General features: G+C 42.0%; 2 protein-coding genes across 2 annotated transcripts; both read right to left on the bottom strand.

Moving 5' to 3' along the window:
* Positions 1–2,091: 2,091 nt before the first annotated feature.
* Positions 2,092–2,891, bottom strand: LOC112937620 (uncharacterized). The gene has a single exon (XM_066306743.1). The coding sequence runs from the start codon at positions 2,795–2,797 to the stop codon at positions 2,147–2,149; it is 651 nt and encodes a 216-aa protein (XP_066162840.1). The 5' UTR covers positions 2,798–2,891; the 3' UTR covers positions 2,092–2,146.
* Positions 2,892–6,934: 4,043 nt separating this feature from the next.
* LOC4326957 (auxin response factor 4-like) lies at positions 6,935–12,291 on the bottom strand. The gene is made up of 15 exons (NM_001409017.1): positions 12,014–12,291; positions 11,790–11,896; positions 11,585–11,680; positions 11,377–11,433; positions 11,098–11,259; positions 10,898–10,982; positions 10,554–10,644; positions 10,315–10,479; positions 10,052–10,171; positions 9,890–9,962; positions 9,642–9,810; positions 8,641–9,551; positions 8,037–8,227; positions 7,802–7,949; positions 6,935–7,535 (listed from the first exon to the last, which is right to left on the bottom strand). The coding sequence occupies exons 1-14, from the start codon at positions 12,063–12,065 to the stop codon at positions 7,802–7,804; spliced, it is 2,427 nt and encodes an 808-aa protein (NP_001395946.1). The 5' UTR covers positions 12,066–12,291; the 3' UTR covers positions 6,935–7,535.
* Positions 12,292–19,685: the final 7,394 nt, after the last annotated feature.

Genomic DNA, 19,685 nt, shown 5'->3' with positions numbered 1-19,685 from the left:
ATCCCTGCATTGCTTCCATTCCTCCGGCGGTTCAAACTCCTTGCAAGTACCAACTAATTGTGGCTGCGAATCCATCGATGAGAGATCAGCAGCAGCCAGTTCATGGGTGCTTGAACAAATGCCAACCCAGAGCTTGACCTCAGGTACATACTCAACCTTGCCAATGAAGGGTAGCATCCATTTTCCCAGGTGACTCCACGTGAGGCTCCTCCTGTCCATACAATAGGTTCCAACACCTTTGACAGAGATGCAGATCTTCGAGCCATAATCAACCACAACATAAGATCTGATCTCCAGCCATCGGCCCAAGTATGTTCTGTCATAAACATACGGCGGTGGCGGGAGAAGCTGGCATGTCCATGATTTCATGATGCGACTTCCACGATAGTGGCAGTAGACGAACGCCTCGAACTGATTGGTTCCCGACACTCCAGCTCTGCTCATCTTATCCATGATGTAGAAGTTGCCGCCGTCGAATTCACCGGATTCTTCTTCAGGGCAGGGGATGAGGATGGAGATGGGCACCTGCTTGGGTCCGTGAAGACGAGGCAGCATAACCACGCGGCTCCTGTCTGCCTCGAAGAGAAAACAGCGTCCCGACTGGTCCGCACAGATCACCCTGCGATCAAGAAACGGCAGGCAATCCATCCTCCAATCTTCGCCGAAACCTGCACGTGTAGCTTCGCCGAAACCTGCTGCGAAGTTGAAGATGGGGCTTGGAAGTTGAATCCTGTTCTCCACTCTGATTATGGTGGATTTTGATCCGTTGAAGAAATTCGGTGGTGTGGCGTTGAAGAGATTGCAGTGGTGCGTGAGGTCGATGCAGCGCAGAGATTTGGATACAGGGAAGCGGTTGTCCATGATCAGGTTCAGAAACCTCCGGGAGAGGGCCATTGTTGGGGTGAACTTCAAATTCAATCAAAATTCGAGCTCATCAAAATCAAAATAAACAGGAAAGATTCGTACTTGTTACTACCAAGAAGAAGGATGAAATTCGGTATTGTCGGAATCAACTTGGAAATTGAATTCGAGCTCTCACCAAAATCAAAATCAAGCAGGAAAGATTTTTGCTCGTGAGGGCTCGTGAGTCGTGACGGCGGAGGGGGGTGAGGAGGAGAAGAGGTCGGATCAGTGGGCCGCGACTCTGGGCCTGGAGCCTGATGGGCTACTGAGGACTGGATAAGAAGGATGGGCTGGTGGTCGGCCTAGGTGGAGGAGGGAGAAATTCATAGGGATTTTATTTGGGTTTTTGGTGTAAAGGAAGAGTATTTGGATAGAAGAATAAATATTTGAATTTAGAGTCGAGCCTTTGGTATAAATACTTCAGAATGTCTATGGAGGCGGAAATTAAGGAATTTAAGTTATGGAAAAAGGGATATGGCTAAAAGAACAAGTGTTAGCCAAAAGAAAATAAATCGAGATGTTTATAAAATTGGGAAGGTGTTAAATGGAAGATGTTGAACAAGATAGATGTCTGAATTCAGAATATTTGTAAGAATAGGATTTCAAACGAATTTAAATAAAGAGATCTAGAAGGGGTTGATTAAGAATTTAGGTTAAGGGGTGTCATAGATGTAGGAACTTTGAAATTTATGTGTAGGTAGGATAAAAAAAATATAGGTCATAGGAATTAATTAGGAAAAAAAGCTGTGCTAATATAATAGGATTTTAGAGGAATAAATTGAGCTGTTTATAACATTGCAAAGAAATTTAAATGGGAGAATTTGAATATGAAATAAAACTCAATGAAATCTAGGCTAGATATAATAAATAGGAAAATAAAAGGCTTTCTGTCAGTTAGTTTTGTAACAGTCACAAAAGTTATTAACTTGATTATTGTTTACCAAACAAAACTAAACATCATATCAATATCTCATGGATAAATAACTTTAGTAATTGTCACAAAAGTTACGAAAGATACCAAATCTCTTTTACAGCCCTAGACCAAAAATTACATAATGCTAGCAGATAGAGTTGAACGAAAGATCCAAATTATTCAGAACACTCTCTCGATCGCACCGCTGGCAAGTTTAGACTCAATACTTGATCATCCGGAGCTGGACTTCCCCCATGCTGCCATTTGCATCACCACTAGCATCATCCGGCACAACATCCACACCAGTCAAGACAACAAAGGGATCATCAATTATTTGATCACGATAGTAGCCCGCAAAATGCCTGAGTGTAGAAGAACCTTGCGATGCAGAACCTGCCGGAGCCCAGGCTGACAAGGTGAGAGTTCCATCCAAGCTCTCACTAGCTCTGGCCTCTGGAAGCAGTCATCCATGGCGGAGAGATCAGTAGCAGCCAAGTGATTGGTCTTGTCAGAGAGGCCAAACCATAGCTTGAGCTCAGGTACATACTCAACCTTGCCATAGAATGGCAATGTCCACTGACCTACATGCCTCCAAGTATGCTTCACTGTGTCCATGCAGTAAGTGCCAGCACCCTCCACCGAAATGCAGATCTCAGATCCACCACTGACCACCGCGTACGAGTTGATCGTGGTGCGTGTGTTGGAGAATTTGGGGTCTCTGACGAAAGGCGGTGGAGGTAGAGGTTTGCAGGTGGACGAAACACTGCGGACAGAGCTCTGCGTTCGGTAGAAAACAGCCTCGAACTGATCGCTGTGCGACGGTGAACTTCTCGGCGACTCCGGTTTAACGACCCTCTCCATGATGAAGAGGGTGCCATCACCATCATCATCATCAACATTGGTGCTGGGAACGAATAGGGAGATGGGGCATCCCTTGGGGTGATAGAGGTCAGGCATAGTAACAAGAAGATCAAACAACATTCATCCTGGTCGATGCAGAGCACCTCACGACCTCTTAGCGGGAAGCAGCTAATTTCCCAGTGATGGGCCACACTTGAAGCTTGGAAGTTGAACATTGGGCTTGGAAGTTGGATCCAATCCATGCTGCCGCTTATGGCTGCGGAGGCATCAGCCGCGACAACTTTGGAATCTGATATGTTGAAGAAATTCTGGAGCGTAAGGTCGATGCAGCGCAGCGATTTGGATCCAGGGAAGCGGTTGTCCACGATCAGATTCAGAAACCTCCGTGAGAGGGCCATTGTACTCTTGTCGGAGTGTAACTTCAAAATCAATCGAAATTCGAGCTAATCAGAATCAAAAACTAAACAGGAAAGATCTTTTTTACCAACAAGGAGGATGAAATCGTCAAAATCAAAAAAAAAAACAGGAAAGATTCGTATTTGTTTACCGAGGGAGGAAGGAACGGCGGCATCCGCGAGACTTGGTAGGGTTAGGTCTTGGCAAGCCTGATTCAGGCTGCCATTTGGGCCCATTTCTCGGCCCATAATAATACTTGAGTAAAAAAGGAAAATTGCGGCAGAAAAGACATGTAGTACATCGTCATGAACTTCAGAGAAAACCTGAGACTTTGCTTTCAACATCTTTTGATTTGAACTCTGTTGAGCTTGCTGACCGCTTTTCTCATTCTGAGTCGCAGTTCCAGCTGTACTTTTACTACTTACTGATTCTAGTAGTGCAATCAGTTTGTGCAGGTTGCAACTGATTCAATGATGATGGAGTTTGTAGCATAGGCTCATGTTTTTTGCAGCCATCGGGGAGCTCAAGTGATTGTTACAACTTACAAGCATTGGTTGTATCAACTTACAAAAGATAATCCCTCAGTTTCTAGGAGTATATTGCATCCAAGGTAGTCCTTGATAAGACTCTTCTCACACTTGAAAATTGTTGCATCCTTCTAGCATCGCCTCCAGTTTATCACTTCACTCGCATGACCAGCATTCGATGCTTAGGCGTTGCCTCTCTCTCATTCAGTTGGTTTAGTTTGATGTTTGGTACATTGATCTGTCTTTACTCTTCTGGTTCTGGCAAGTAAGTACTCAGGATGCAAGCAACTGGAGCTTGCATGACAACTGCCTCGCCTGAACTTGTTTAAGATCAATGGCACTGAAATTTGAAGCTAGCAATACAATTGTGTTCTGTTCTGTGTAACACTTGATTCCTTTGGAATATACTGTAGGAATTTTGCAGGACTTTCACATGAACTACAAGAGTTCCTGATATGTTTCAGAAGATGTCTCACCGTATGCGCATCCTAAAGTGGAGTAGTAATGACAGCGTGATAGACGGCATCGAAAACGATTCGATGCTTGCTGCTGCTGTTCGTCCGTGCAGAACTAAAGTGTTTTTGTCAAAGATGCTATGTGAGAGATGATGATGACGACTCGATGAGTTATTAGGAGCATTGGTCACGTTGGATTGTCAACGAAGCATTAGTACTCACTAGCATTTCGATTCAAAACTAGTAACAGTAGTTACCATAACATAACAGATTATAAGAGCAAGGCTAATAATACAGCCGACCTGCTGGCTATAAGGTTCTTTATAGACTTTTCTCAACCTACCCATATAATAGTTAGCTCTTCACAATTAATACAGAGTCCACTTGTCTCTCTCAAAGAGTTTCTTGGTTCTTGCATCCAAGCCGGCTGTTAGTTCACAGCCCGCTTCTCCTCTCTCTCCTCTCTTCTTTCCTCCAACTCAGCATTTAGCCGGCTTATAGCCTACTATTATACTTGCTCTATATCAGCTATAAACATTTTTTTTCTTTTACATGAAGCTATAAAAAAACAAGAGTAGTGGGCTACATATTTATAATCAGCTATAGCACGGACTTTAAGACATAATGTGTGTATGATAGATGTCACCAGATATTAATAGTGTACTACTAGTATAAATAACTAATGTACGAACTGACTATATATATATATATATATATATATATATATATATATATATATATATATATATATATATATATATATATATATATATATATATATATATATATATATATGAAGTTAGTAATTTGATGTATTAGTATTGAACTAGTTCGGGCATCACCAATGTATATGGCAAAGTGATCCATATAAATGGAACCCACATAAATAGTTTATCCATATGGCAATGTCCACAATGTATATAGATACAAGGTATCATTAGGAGAAGAGAGAGGAGTAGAGATAGATAATATAATTTATTCCATATGGATAGTCCATATGTATATGGGTATCTTTTGCTATTTTTCTATATGGACTAGTTGCACAATGGTAATAGGTGGTTGAATAGAATATTCTCGTGGATGCCCTTCTAAAGAGGAGAAGTCGAGAAGACTTGGACTTTGATTCGGAGATCACTGATTCATCGATCCAGGCCATGGTCGTACAACAAAAGGCACAGAGGAGGTAGTGAATTAGTGATGCAAATGTAGGAGTAGCATGAGAAAAACGAGACGAGTGAGAGTCTGAGAGACAGAGAATCGCGTGGGGCCCTGGCTGCTGGCTGCTGGCCACGAGTAAAGCAGAGGCCTTGTCGCCACGCGCTTGGACTCGCCCGCCTGCGTGGACTCGATCCTGTCAGGCCCAACCAAGATGGGCCCCCCACCTCGCTTTCAGTGGCCCCGCCTTGTCAGTGCCACTGCCACCACGAGCGGGCCGGCCCAGCATGTGCTACGCCTGCTATGCGAAGTAGGACGGGCCCACCTGCCAGTGCCGTGCAAGCCCCGTTCTTTTCTTCAACTAAACTTCAGCTCCTTCCGTTGACACGGTTTTCAAATTTAACGCACGGTTCTTTTAAAATATATATATATAAGTTTTTTCAAAAAAATCAAATAAATTTATTTCTAAAATTTGTACTCCCTCTATTCCAAATTGATCTACATATTTCATAGGTACACCAAGACCAAGAAAAACTAATAACTCTCTCATACTATATTTACTTTAGCAACAAACTCAATGCATGCACCATTCCCACTATTTCTTAGCCAATAGCAAATCAAGATATTGCATGTGGGTTATAAATACTTGTGTGCATGGATGCATGTATTAATGTCCATTTACTCCAATACACAAATAACGAATAGACTTAATAAATGAACACAAATATGTAGATCATTTAGGAATAATCTCAAAAATATTATATGTAAATTAATTTAGAATGGAGGGAGTAATAATTAATACTCAATTATAATTATTTGTGTGCTGAGGCTCAGCACCGGCGTTGGACTCGGTGGCCGTCGGCGTCGGCTCGTGTTGATCGCATCTCATCTTCCCCGTGACGACCTCCCGATGCAGTCAATTACTCGGTCAAAGTCGACTTCTTCAGTGCTCCCCCACAGGAAGGGATAGAGGGATTGATTGATCCATTCATTCTCCTCTCTCCATCGATGGGAAAGCCGGTCGACGAGTGATCAAGTCCTCGCAACACTAAGTATCGCAACAAAATGTCCCAGGTAAGCACTGCAGCAATAGCAGTGGTACTAGCTACTGTAGCGCAGTATTGAGAGCACACTAGTAGAGGCAGCTTTCTGGAGTACTCCCTCCATCTGGAAAAAAAAAAACAAATCTAAAACTAAATGTTTTTTGGAAAAAAAACGATTCTAGAACTAGATATGACACATTCTAGTATTAGATTCGTTGTAATAGAATGTGTCATATCCAGTATAAGTTTTTTTTTATTTTATGAGACTTTTTATGGGACGGACAGAGCACCTGCCATTCTCTCTAGTCAACGAAACACACGAGCACCGAAAGTGACACAAGGGGGTTGCAGCATATGCCATGCCAATACTACTATTCCCCTTTTATTTCCTGTTCCCTTGGTTTGCACTGCAAGACCGCACCACTCAAGACTTCCTCATCAGCTAGTACCTACCGTAGGAATCAACAAGAAGAGAAGATGATGATAAGGGAGAGGAGGCAAAGTGGGCGCCCACCAGCACTCACGACGCGGCCATCCAATTCCAACCAAGTCTTGTTTGTTCCAACACCCCCAACACACGGCCGCGTCTCCATCCCCATCCCCATCCCCATCCCCATCCCCCTCCCCCGACCACGCAATCAACTGCTGCCAAATCACCAATCGATTACTGGACGAGCATATACAACAAAACAATGATCTCTCAGCTTTCTGCTTTTCCACACCAACGTTGCCAAATTAAACACGTTGCAGCATGCCTTCATCTATATCCATCTATGATACATTCATTGATAAATATTTATATCAAAGATCAGACAATACATACGCCATTTGTTCGTTCGTTCGATCGCCATTTTTTTTTATCTCGAGCTACAGAGCTTACACAAATTTATCCGGGGGAATAGGCTGCTGGTTAATACAAGGTAGGGGGTAACTCTACTACTACTGCTCTACTTCTGGCTGGGTGGCTGGCTACGTAGATAAATATTTACATCAGAGAGTTGGGAGGAGTTGAGAGGGGCAATAGCAATAATGATAAATCTTGGCCCTAAATCTTTCTGCCAAGAGAAGAAAAAGGAACAAAAGGATAAACAATAGGCAGTCTACATCTCATACTAGCTAAAGCCATAGGGTTTGCATTGCATCAGCCATCAGATAAGCAAAAGGGGGGGCAGGGGTGATCACCAACACATCAGGGGGTTTACTTGACTGGGACCCGCAGAATGGCATCTCTCTCTCAAGACTCCATGCGATCTACCTCTTGTATCATCTCGCTTCACTGAACCTGCACAAACGCCAAAAACAGCAACTGAAAGGTGAATCGCTTTCGGAGCAAGCTCTTCATAGCAAACAACAATATCACGTGACCATGCTTGCAGATCAAGAATAAGTAAAAGCCAGGCAGAGGCAATGGAAAGAGAATAAAAGTTCACAGAAACCGAATTTTACTATCCTACGGCTACACTTCCAATCTACGACTTCCTTTCTTGTTTTCAAGTTTTATCGACAATTGAATAAATTAATCCAGATAAGGCAATTTAGCAGGCATACCTAGTTATCTGATTTGTTGGGCATCGGCAGATGACCTTTCTCATTTTCTGAAGAGTCATCTTTCCTTGGGGCATTTGATTTCGAATTCATCTTCTGGACCTCCTCCTTGGTGTAAATATAAATCTTCCGCACAATGCTGCAGAATTCTCTGCTCATAAAATGAACCAGCTAGAATCAGTATTAGGAAGGAAAGCTTAACAAAACATCAAGCAGGTACCCAAGATAGAAGCCTTACTCCCATGGGTCGTCTCCAACAAGCATCATATCACCCTCATTATCAGTATAAACAATTTGCCAGTTTTTGTTTGAAGACACCAATTCACCATCGAATTCAAACATCTTGTCTAGCTCAGCTTTGAGTTCATCATAGTTACTGAACTTTGAAAGATCCACAGATCTGCCAAGTGCAACGCCTTGCTTATGGACCTGCATGAAGAATCAATGACATGATGTTATTACATAGTGCAGACCAATAGTCAAACTTGACACACTCATGCTGCACTGAATAATATTGCTCATGATTTTTTTTTGGGACAAGAAATAGCAAAATTGGGTTTACCATACCACAAAGGGGATAAAACTGAGATTTTGCAAGAAATTTACAAAACGAGAACTTCAGCATGTCAACTACGAGAAGAAAAAACTTCATGTGCTGAATAAAAGAACAATATGTGCTTTAACACCACCAGAATCAATTCACTCTGATATGACTGGATAGTTTGTTCTCAACAGCTAGCATAATCTAGACAACAAACATTCAGTAATTCTTAAGTAAAAGAAAATTGTGCAACAGAAAAGACATGCACATTGTCATGACCATCAAGAAAACAATACTATACCTTTGTACAACTCCTCGTCGAAGCAACCTGAGTCTTGCTTTGAACATCTTTTGAACTCTGTTGAGCTTGCTGACCGCTTTTCTCATTCTCAGTCGCCGTTCCAGCTGTGCTTACTGATACCTCAGGAATGCAATCAGTTTGTACAGGTTGCAACTGATTCAATGATGATGGAGTTTGAAGCATAGGCTCATGTGTTGCAGCCATCGGGGAGCTCAAGTGATTGTTAGGAGCATTGGTTGTATCAACTTTAAACCCAAAAATCTTAAACCCACTGCCTTCTGTTTTTTCCAACTCAACTGGAGCTATTGATGCATGCGGTCTAATCACTCTTGGCTGTTCAGGTCGGGCAAATGACTGATTTAACCAACTTGATGAGTTCTGTTCGAATCTGAAATTCTGTGGTCGGTCTCTCGAATTACCATACACAGTACTCTGGCCATTCCAGAAATGTAACTCCTTACTGTCTGTGTGCATCTGTGTGCTTGATTCAACAGTTAGGGAAGGCTGTGGAGATACATAGTAGTATGGGTCAGAGAAGTGCCGAGCAGAACCTTGATCCTGAAACTGGTTCTTGAAAGAAGTAAGACGGTTAGGAGCCTCATCAAAATTCTGCATAAAGAAGCCTGGGGAATCACCAAAAGATTGAGAGCCAGAACGGACATCCTTAAAGTCAGTTTCACGCCTTCCCAACTGCATCCAATTATCCATAGGGGGTCTCTGCTGAAATGTCAAGGGGTGGGCTTTTGCAGCATTTGGGGATGGAGACCACATCATTGGCTTATGAGCAGTGACATCAGAGTCATTACTCTCAGTAAGGTTGCTCCTCAAGGTCATTTGTTCTTGACCTTGCAAGACCGTACTGTTTTGACTTCGTTGTGCTTGAGCAGGATCAGTGTCAACCTTAGTAGCAGCTGCAAATGGCACCAACAGTTTTCAGAGGATTAATTGAACACGCATTATCATCACCCTTCCTCTTAAGATCTATAAGATTGTGTAGTTACCTTCTTTCGTAAGAATAGGAGATTCAGGAGATGCTGGAGGAGCATTTGGCCTAGGTCTTTTAACCCTAGAAAGAGGAAGGGGGTTAACAGGAGGTGATGAAGCAGGCTCTATTTTCCAAGGAGAGACTCTATCTGGCCGCGGAATAGTTGATGGTTCATCCCACCGCACCTACATTATTGAAAAACTCCTCCCATCAATACATAACTTCTCCAGCCACATAAAATGCCAGTAGTAAACAAGAACCTACCTTCAGGGATCTCCAACTTGATTCAGGCCACACTGGGTCGAGATTCTCACTGCCAATTATAGTACCAGTAAACCTACATAATGGAAATAAGTTTAATCAAGCAATCACTTGGAATAATCCACATAAAACCATATTTACATAGAATATCAAGACAACAGATACCTCTGCTCTGGTGCCTCTTCTCCTTCAAACCTCATCCTGAACCTCATCCCAACAGAGTAATTGTTTTTGACGGACTCCATATACTGATCATATGGTATAATGAACTCTGAAGGGCTCGTCCTATCATCATCATTCAGAGAAGTTTAATTAGATGGGATCACAGTGGCAGGAACAGCTTCGATATGTTACAGATCATGCAACTATGCAAGAATAGCCTAACAGCCAGATAAAACAATAGATTTGTAGTGGACATCTCAACATACCTAGGTTTGTAGTAGACGGTGAACATACTCTTCGTGTTGATAGCATGCCATGCAGTAGCAAGGACTCCCAGGTGCATGCTTTGGCTAGATATGACTGAAGAAGGCACATTGGACAGCTGCCTCATAGCTCGTCTAACACCAACACGGAGTTCACCATTCTCTCCTCTGCGTAGAGCACAGCAAAGTTAACACTTGATCAAGGAATTGAAATGCTGGGCAGAGAGGGTACCACAACAGACCTGAGGAAAATGAAAGCATCCCCAGCAACAAGCCTTTTGGAACTGACAAACACACTCCAACCACTCTGAAGGAGATGCCTCCTCGGTTGCCCTGATGATATTCAACAGCAATAACACAATAATCATCATCATCGTCAACATCAAGTACAGAAAGAAAAAACTTTTGCGATTCATTGAAAGATTTGATGTGTAACATTGCCAGAAATGCTTGAATGGTACAGTGGTCTAATCAATTGACAAAGAACTAACAGCAATTACAACTAGTGGTCTGCAGAGCCGCAGGTGTATGCAAGACGGTGTAAAAATGGCATGAACCATGGTAAGCAAAGGGGCACACAACTTACCGCGAAAGATGTGACGGAAGCGCCAGTCCATGCTGTGCAGATCCTTGGCCACGAGCTCCTGTGTGGGTGGCGACTGGGTCATATCCTGACAAGCAAGCAGATCAGGTCAGCTAGTAGCACAGATCAATTACAACTTAAACACACTTCAAATGAAGAACATTAATAGGATCATCTACTCCAGGGTTAAAAGACACACATACCAGGGGAGGGAGGCACTCATCAGCGTGGCGGCGGAGTACAGAGAAGCCGCCGTGCGTGCTGGTGTCAGACGCGGTGAGCGTCTTGCAGAAGGACCTCACCGGCGGCCTTGCCTGCACAGGGCCGGACGTAGGAGTCGTCTTCTCCACCGCCATCTCATTTTGCTGCAGGAACAAACAGAGAAAGAAATTAAACAAATTCAAACAGAGAAAGAAATTAAACAACTTCACCGAGACGGCAAAAATTACTCATCCTCCGAAGAATTCACGCGGGAAATTTACCTCGGGCTCCGGCATGAGCATGACCTGCGCGTAGACCTCGTCGGTGTCTTGCTCCGCCTACAAAATTCCCCAACAAAAAAAAATAACAAAGCAACAGAGTCAAAATCGAAGCAGAACAAACAAACAAACAGATGAAGCAGAGAGGGGTCGCGTCGGTGAGCTCCGGAATTGAAGAGCAAGCAAATCAAAGGGGAAGTAGGAAGCACACCTTGAGCTCGACGTTGAGGACACGGCAAAGCAGCTTGGAGGGCAGATCGTAGAGGCGCATCTGGCTGTCGGCAACCTGGTTCATGGACGCCTCCACCTGCAGCAACCCAGCACAATCAATCAAATCAAAAAACCAAAATCAGCGCTCGAAAAAGCAACCTCTCAAGCCGAAAATTGCCGAATCAGAAGGGGAAGCTTCACCCCACCTGCTCGATGTGCCCCTGCGGGAAGTAGAAGACGAGGTCGCCCACCCGCGGCACGGTGACGAGCGGCCCCGCGCAGGCGTGCCACAGCTCGTCGTAGAGCGGATCCCCTGCACCACCACCAAAACCATTAACAACCTCGAAACCCAACCCCAACGAAGCTCGCAAGCGAGGAGAGCTGTGTTGACCAGATCTGACCGCGCGGGGCGGGTCGCGCGCGCGCGTACCTGTGGAGGAGCCCTGCGGCGGGGGAGGGGGAGCCATGGCGGCCGGCGGCATCTCGGATCGGGGCGGCGGCGGCGCGGAAACCCTAGCGGAGACGGAGGAGGAAGAGGAGGAGGCAGCGAGGAAGGCAAGGAAAGGGAGGTGGGGAATACTAGACGAGCAAGCAGTAGAAATGTTTTTGTGGAGAGGAGAAGAGGAGAGAAAGAGGAGGGGGGATGGGGTAGCCGGATTGGTGGTGGTCTCTTTGTAGGGAGTACACCAAAAAACCACACGCTAAAACATTAGTATTAAAAAGAAGTTAAACCAATTAAATAAATCAAGAGAAATAAACCGGGCCGCGGCGTGTGGCTGTGAACCGAACCGGGCCGGTTTGGTTCGTGGTGGGCCCTGTCCGCGTGGGTGCGGGCTGTCTGGCTGGCTGACCAGGCTGCAGCGGCAGCGGGCGCAGCGGGGTGGTGGATGCAGCACCGTCTCTCGCCTCACACCCTCACCTACGGACAGCTTTTCTTTTTTTCTTTTTTTTTCTTTTTTTTTTGGCTTGGACGATGCCCCATTGCTTCGCGCACCTACTGCTGTGCGTGCTACGTGCACACACGCTGCTCCCCTTGCTGGAGTATATAGGATATTTTCTTTTTCTTTTACTACTATCTTGTCTCTCTTCTCTGTTGCGTAACACACGGGCAAGCAGTGGTGTGTCACCCTAACATGTATGCCACAGGAGGAGATAAGTGATACTAGTATGCTGAGATCAAGTTAACAAGGACTTGTTCACCGAATCAACCATACGAAAATTTAAGCACATTTTAGTGTTGGTTTTGTTTACTTTCATGCCTTTTGCCAAATTTTATTATAGTTTTAAGAGAAAAAACTTATAGAACTTTTAAAATTTGATAAAGCGATAAACGGTTAAAGTGTGTTTAGCCCTAAGCAGTACTACAATAGAAATAGTACTTTTATAATAAATGGAGGCATCAAAAAATTAGTCCACGATAATTGTCCGGTGGAGTAGCTCAAAAGACTTCTTAATTAGTTGTAGTATTGCGCGCTTAAACACAGAGTTACTGCACCAGGATTCGTGTGTACAACCATGATGGAAAACTCCACTCTACCGCATTATTGAAGGTGCGTTTTATCTTTGTAGAGTTAAATTTTGTCAAGCCGCTGGTATTGATGGCTACTGAGACATGAAGAATCGGTATCAGTAAAACTATTGGCAGCAGTGGTGTTAAAACAGAGCACTAGTACTAAAAGCAAGAACAAGTTTAATAGTATAGCCAACTATTAGCTCTAAATTATTTATAGCCAATTCATATAATAGTTGCTTACTATACTATTAATATCCGGTCCCACCTATCATACACACATTACGTATTGGAGTCCGTGATACTACTTCTCTCTCTTTACCTTTTTAAAATATGTTTATAGCTGGTTTATGGTCTACTATTGTATCTGCTCTAATAGGTCACTAACTGCTACAGAACCCAAACAGTTTCCTCCTAATTTCGAGTTTACCAAAAGGGGGAGATATTTCGTGGCGCGTGATGATGTGGACGGTGATGACCCGAGAGACCAAGCTGCACCCCCGTTCCCTGTTTTTCTCTCCCCCACTTGCTCCGTTCCATCGCTCGCTGCCGCTGCTCGTGTTTTCCTGCTAATTCTTCTTTTTTCTCTCGAGTATTTTACATCACGGGCTCCATGTTTCCGTCGCCCATTGGACCGCAGGTGATAAGCAAGTGATCTCCCTTTCCTTTATTTTCTTTTCGATCATTTTCACAATTTCATTATTCTAGTGCTAGTATTGGTCTTTTTCTTTTCAATTCACGCTTACACTCTGCTGTACACTCAACACCACGCTCACATACCGACGAATATGCGCTAAAACACATGCAAACAAACAGAACAAACAGACATAGAGTAGCTGTGACTCTCTATTCTCACCGTAATTCCGTTGAAAACACACCCGCATGTTATGTGATTTTTGTTAAACACTAGTAGAATTTAAATTTACGACGAGTGAAATCATACGCATACGATTTACACAAACGTCATCCAAGATTTTGTATACATCATACTATCTCCGTCCTAATATAAGTGTGTTTGTAAGTTTTCATATCTAACGTTTAATCGTCCGTCTTATTTGAAAAATTATAAACTTTTCTTAAAAAATCAGTCACACATAAAGTATATTAATGTTTTATCATCTAATAACAATAAAAATATTAATTATATTTTTTAAAATAAAACGAATAATCAAACATTAAATATGGAAACCCACCGTTACCCTTATACTGAAACGGTACATGAGACGGGATAAAAAAATTTTCGTGTTTGGAAGGGGCTTAGGGTGGGAGCAAGTGGGTTGGATTTCCGGCGAAGCAAAGCACGTCTAGATTTGGAAATGTGGAAAGCGGGGTTGGGAATGAGAGCCCCCCGGCCGTGTGATGGATCCTTTCGTCTCGCCCGGAAAAGGCAAGGCAAAACGAGCCCTTGAACGGGTTGCCCAACCCCTCTGCCGGCGCCTTCTTTTTCTGGAAAAAAAAAAAGAATGTCCCCCCCCCCCCCAGCTTTATTAACTTGTTTGATGGAATAATTCGAGTATTAACAACCACGTAACTTGGCTCGTAGAAACTACTGATTGCTCTTGATAGAAAGAACATTACCCCTGGTTTCCGTTTACAGGTTTACTTGCTGATCGTTGTTGCTTTGATGTTGACCGCTAATTATTTTGAATTATTAAATTGATTGGAAAGAAAATTGTATGGCTGTATTTAGCACGCAGACAAAATTTGATGATAATATAAAATATTTCAGAATATTTATGAATTCCTTGTAAATTTGAAATGGTCAAAGCTCCACGATTCAGAGACTTATATGAACAAACAAGCATGGAGCATTTTCCAGAAACGCAGATTTTCATATATATAAAAAAAAGAACCTGTACGCGTTGATTATTTTATAAGAAAGAGAAACGAATTCTCGTACTCAAAGTAAGAGCTAAAAAAAGGCAGCAATAAACACGACCAACGCTTTGGTGTTTGCTCCATAACAAGAAACCGCACCATGGAGCGATCACCACCAAATCAGAGGAAAAAGCAGCAGCATCACATTTTATTTCTCGTGTTAAAGTTGTGTCTTGCATGAGACTCAGTTTCTTTCTCTCTTTACTCTCTCTTAAATAATATAGTGACACATAAGCTAAAATTCCTATATGACAATGTAGTTAATACCATAGACATCATCCTACATGGAAGGTTGGGACTGTCCTAATCAAATCGAATCCGATCCACTAATTAACTATACTTAACGGCGAGAGGGGGGAGGGGTGCAATAATTGCGGTGCTTAACGGCGAGGGAGACGGAGCCCGGCGTGCGGGGACGGCGGGGAGCAGGGCCTGCGCTGTCGCGGCATCCGACGGCAACAACGCGCGCGTCTCCTGTTCCTTTCCACCGCGACGGCCGCGGCCGCGGGGGAACGTGATTAAACTACTAATCCCCTCCCATTAGCCACCATAATTGATTGCACCCACTAATTAATAATCCCTAATCGCGAGCTGGCCACGATGGCTGGCTCAGGCTGGGCCTGCACTGTGGCTAAGAGCAAGTTTAATAATATAGCCTACTACTATCATCTATAGTCAATGTAATAGCCAATTCATACAATAGATACTTACTATACTATCAATAGCTGGTCCCACCTGTCATACGCACATTATATATTAGAACCCGTGCTGCAGCTGGCTACATATCTGTAGCCCGCTACTCTTCTCTCTCTTCTTTTATCTCTTTAAAATATATTTATAGCTGACTTATAGACTGCTATTGTACCTACTCTAAGCTATTGCCTCTTCTAGTCTTCTACTACGAGGAGGTACAGTAGCACTATAAGCCGCTATAACCACGTATCAAGAAAAAAGAAAATAAATAGAAAAAAATGGGCTACAGATTTATAGCCAGCTGCAACACGGACTTTAAAACGTTACGTGTGTGTATGATATGGGACCGGATATTAATGTTGTAGTATATTTTTATAGTTAACTATTATATAAATAGGCTATTATATTAGCTATAGATGATTTGAAGCCACCATTTAGCTATCCTATTAAACTTGCTCTACTAGTACTACATATGTCTCCTGCTTTGCAGCCCAAAACTAAATGGAGAAAAAATACTAAAAAGTTTATCATCATTACTGGGTCATTAGAGAGACGATATAATTAAATAATAATTAATTAACTATGGTAGTGGCGCTAGTATATTTGTTTAGCTTATCTCTCTCCGGTCGTGAAGACCTAGCACTACTACTGTGCATCCTGCTGCTGAGTCGTCCAAGGAATCTCATCTCATCTCGACTAATAATTAATTAACCGATTAGTTGTGTATCCGAGGCGGTAATTAAATAATTGAACGCTCCGGAAGCTAAGCTAAGGGCGCCTTTGATTTGCGGGAATTTTGGAGGATTTCAATCCTATAGAAAAAAACCGAAAGTCTTTGAAACAATTGATTAAATCCTATCCAATTCTTTAAAATTACTATGCAATAGGTAATCCTATATATATTTTGGAGAAAAGTTTGCAAGAGGTCTAACCCCTTAGAACATTTCCTCTGAGTCTATCTCTCTCATCTGATTCCTGTGTTTTTTTTTGGTCCAATTAAACGGTCATTCGTGTGTTTTTCTTGTGTTTTGTAATCTTTTGTTCTACAATTGTATTTCTGTCAGAATCCTGTATTTTTTATTCCGCTATTTTTTTACTCCTACAATTCAACGGGGCCCTAAAAGGCTGGGCTGATTAGTATGCTGCTAAGAGCAAGGATACTAATATAGCCCACTTCCTACTATTAGCCTAAACTAAAGTCAACACATATAATAGATTAGCTATAAGGTTAGCTATAATTTTCTTCTTCTATCTCTATCTCTCACTTATATATTTAATGTATTTGTCTTAGAGCTTGTGTTAAGTTAGCTCTTGTATGAGAGCCAACACATTTCTCTTTTGTTTACCTCTCTCCTTTACGTAAGTTTATAGTAGGTTTATAGTATACTTGCTCTAATGATGTGGGTTTCGTCCTCACGGCACTAATTTTGACCGCCTCTCCTGTAGCTGGTCGACACGGCAAGCATGCAGGCCAGCCAGCTGCAGCTGCTTCCTGCCTTCCATCCCTACAGAGCCAGCTGCCGTCCATCCATGGCGAGTCACTGCCGTCGAGCAGCTCCAGCTCACCTGATGGGGATCATCCGAAAGTGACACGTGGACCTGCCCGGCTTCCACACTCGGACAGATGGTGAAATTTTCACACTGCTTCTTAAAAAAATTGAAAAGGAAAAAGGAAAAGGAATAGGGGACAAGAACTAGAGTACATATTTATATAAAAAGATTGTGCAGCCTTTTACAAATCAAGATAAAGGTTTAGCCGTGGATTGTTTTACCTGTCTTTAGCCAATCGAGGATGAAGGTTCACCAGATTGTTATACCAGTCTTTAGACTGGCGTTTCGGTTATTTCTGGCCGTGATTAGTTAACCCCAACTTTCATCTTTCCATCACATCACTTCCAAAACTTTTCTACACACATAAACTCTTAATTTTTTTTTCTAAACTACCATTTTTTCTCAAACTTTTAATTTTTTTCAGTAACTAAACACAACCTCTATTGTTTCCTGACAAATTGTATTTTTGCAATAATATGTAATTGTTTTGGTTACAAACTTTGTATTAGTCGGTTATTACAAATTATATTTTGCAGTAATATGTGGTTATTTTGACTGTAAATTTTGTATAATTGGTTATCAAAAAGAAAAAAAAAGGATAGAAATTTCACCTTGGCTATGTAACGTGTGTCAATTTCATGGAAATCTCTGTCGGTACAGCTGAAAAATAGGATAAGCAGGTGTGGTTTTAAAAAAGAAAATCATGTCCGTTTGTTTAATCTGTTAATTGGTTTACGTTGACATTTTGTCTGTTTTTGTCTAGGTCTTTGACGTGGCAAGGGCATTGCTATCAGATGTGGAAAATGATATGACAATAACAAAAATAATCAAAGAATGTGCGACGAACCATGCTGAGTTTGTTGGACTTAGGCTCCATTTATTGAAAAGAAAACAAATTTGTACTCATGCGTAATTGCAGGCATCTTAATCTCCGCCATCGCGCTGTTGGGCTCTGACCGGGAACAATACTGAATCCAGTGACATTTCATTGGTTTTCCCTTCAATTAAATTAACAATTAAATTAGTGGATGCTAATGCTGCCTTGACAATGGAGATAGATTAGAGCATGTACAATAGTAGGCTATTAGCCAGCTATAAACATATTTTAATGAGATAAACGATGAGAGAAAAGAGCAGCGGTCTATAGATCTGTAGCCAGCTGCAGCACATACTCTAAGACACACTGTACGTATGATAGGTGGGACCATATATTAATAGTATGAATTGGCTATTATATTAGTTATAGATGACTTGCTCTTATATAATCCTCCCTAACACGGACAGCCTTTCTCTGGCTGATTAATTAATTAATTCAGCGGGTATCAGAGGAGATCCACATTTCCAGAACTTTTTATTTGCATCGGCGACGACGCTTTCTTTTTTGTTGTTGTTGCTGTTGTTGCTGCTAAATGGAGTAAATGACACTGTCACGCTCCCTGATTCCTATGCTTAATTGGCATGACCGGTTGGGAATGGCGATCTCTGTCTCTGCTGATGGATCGTAGTGGACATTTCACACTCTGTAATTTTCTGAGGCTTTTTCGCGACGGCTTCTCCTGTTTGTATCCAAATAACTCTAATTTTTAAACAATTATTGCATCGGATTTTATGAAAACAAGGAATAAATACAACAAGAGTATATAAAGAGAGAAATAATCGTATTTGGATTTTTTAAAGTAAGAGTATTCTAATCTTTCTGGTTTAATATTGTTATTATGTGCGGAATATGCGAAAAACTAGCACTTACTATTTTTTCGGAAATATAAAAAATTTGAGTTATGCATCTGAATTGACACAACTTTGTTTTTTAAAGCTTTTACGTGACACCTCCTCGGTTGATGTATACTTACTTAGTGCTTATCACCGTCTAACATTTGGAAATATGAGATATTTTAGTTATGCACCTGGATTGACACAACATTATTTTCTAAGTACTTTCACGATGACTTCTCGGTTGATGTGTACTTGCTAATACTTGCTATCTTAGTTCTAAAATAGCGTGTAGCCAAAACCCTTATACTTGGGAATGGATGCAGCATTTGCTAGCTGCAAAACTATCCTTCGATAAAGAAAAAAAAAATGAAAAACGTTAAAAAAAGTCACTTTCATCATTTGTAGGTTTGAGCTTTAGATGAAGACTAGGTCTAAACCTAGGAAGGTTCATTCAGACAGAGAAGTGTGGTGTGTTGTGAAAACTGCAAGTCATGGAGCTATAGCTCAATTAGGTCCTCTCTATTTCAACGACCAGTTTCTGACCAACTGTAACATGAAAGGAATAAACTTGGTGTTTTCCTTGATAAATACACTTATAAAAAGGAAAAATAACAGCTGGTAGTAGTTATTTTTTAAGTCAGCTACGACTAGGAGGAATGGAGACCCAGATACATAATGCTGAAGTAGGAGTATATATTATGGAAAATTGAGGGGTGTTTAGATTCAGTGCGTAAAGTTTTGACGTGTCATATTGGGT

The sequence above is a fragment of the Oryza sativa genome, chromosome 1, assembly GCF_034140825.1.
Source record: "Oryza sativa Japonica Group chromosome 1, ASM3414082v1".
NCBI classification, from domain to species: Eukaryota; Viridiplantae; Streptophyta; class Magnoliopsida; order Poales; family Poaceae; genus Oryza; species Oryza sativa.
The sequence above is the reverse complement of the archived record's forward strand: the minus strand, read 5'-3'. Positions and strand labels throughout refer to the sequence as shown.

Excerpts from the sequence above, each read along its gene's own strand:
- LOC112937620 (XM_066306743.1), bottom strand. The coding sequence starts at position 2,797 with ATGTTGTTTGATCTTCTTGTTACTATGCCTGACCTCTATCACCCCAAG.
- LOC4326957 (NM_001409017.1), bottom strand. The coding sequence starts at position 12,065 with ATGCCGCCGGCCGCCATGGCTCCCCCTCCCCCGCCGCAGGGCTCCTCC. Across the intron at positions 10,172-10,314 it reads ACCGTCTACTACAAACCTAG|GACGAGCCCTTCAGAGTTCA; the intron begins GTATGTTGAGAT and ends TGATGATGATAG. Across the intron at positions 9,811-9,889 it reads CAAGTTGGAGATCCCTGAAG|GTGCGGTGGGATGAACCATC; the intron begins GTAGGTTCTTGT and ends TCAATAATGTAG.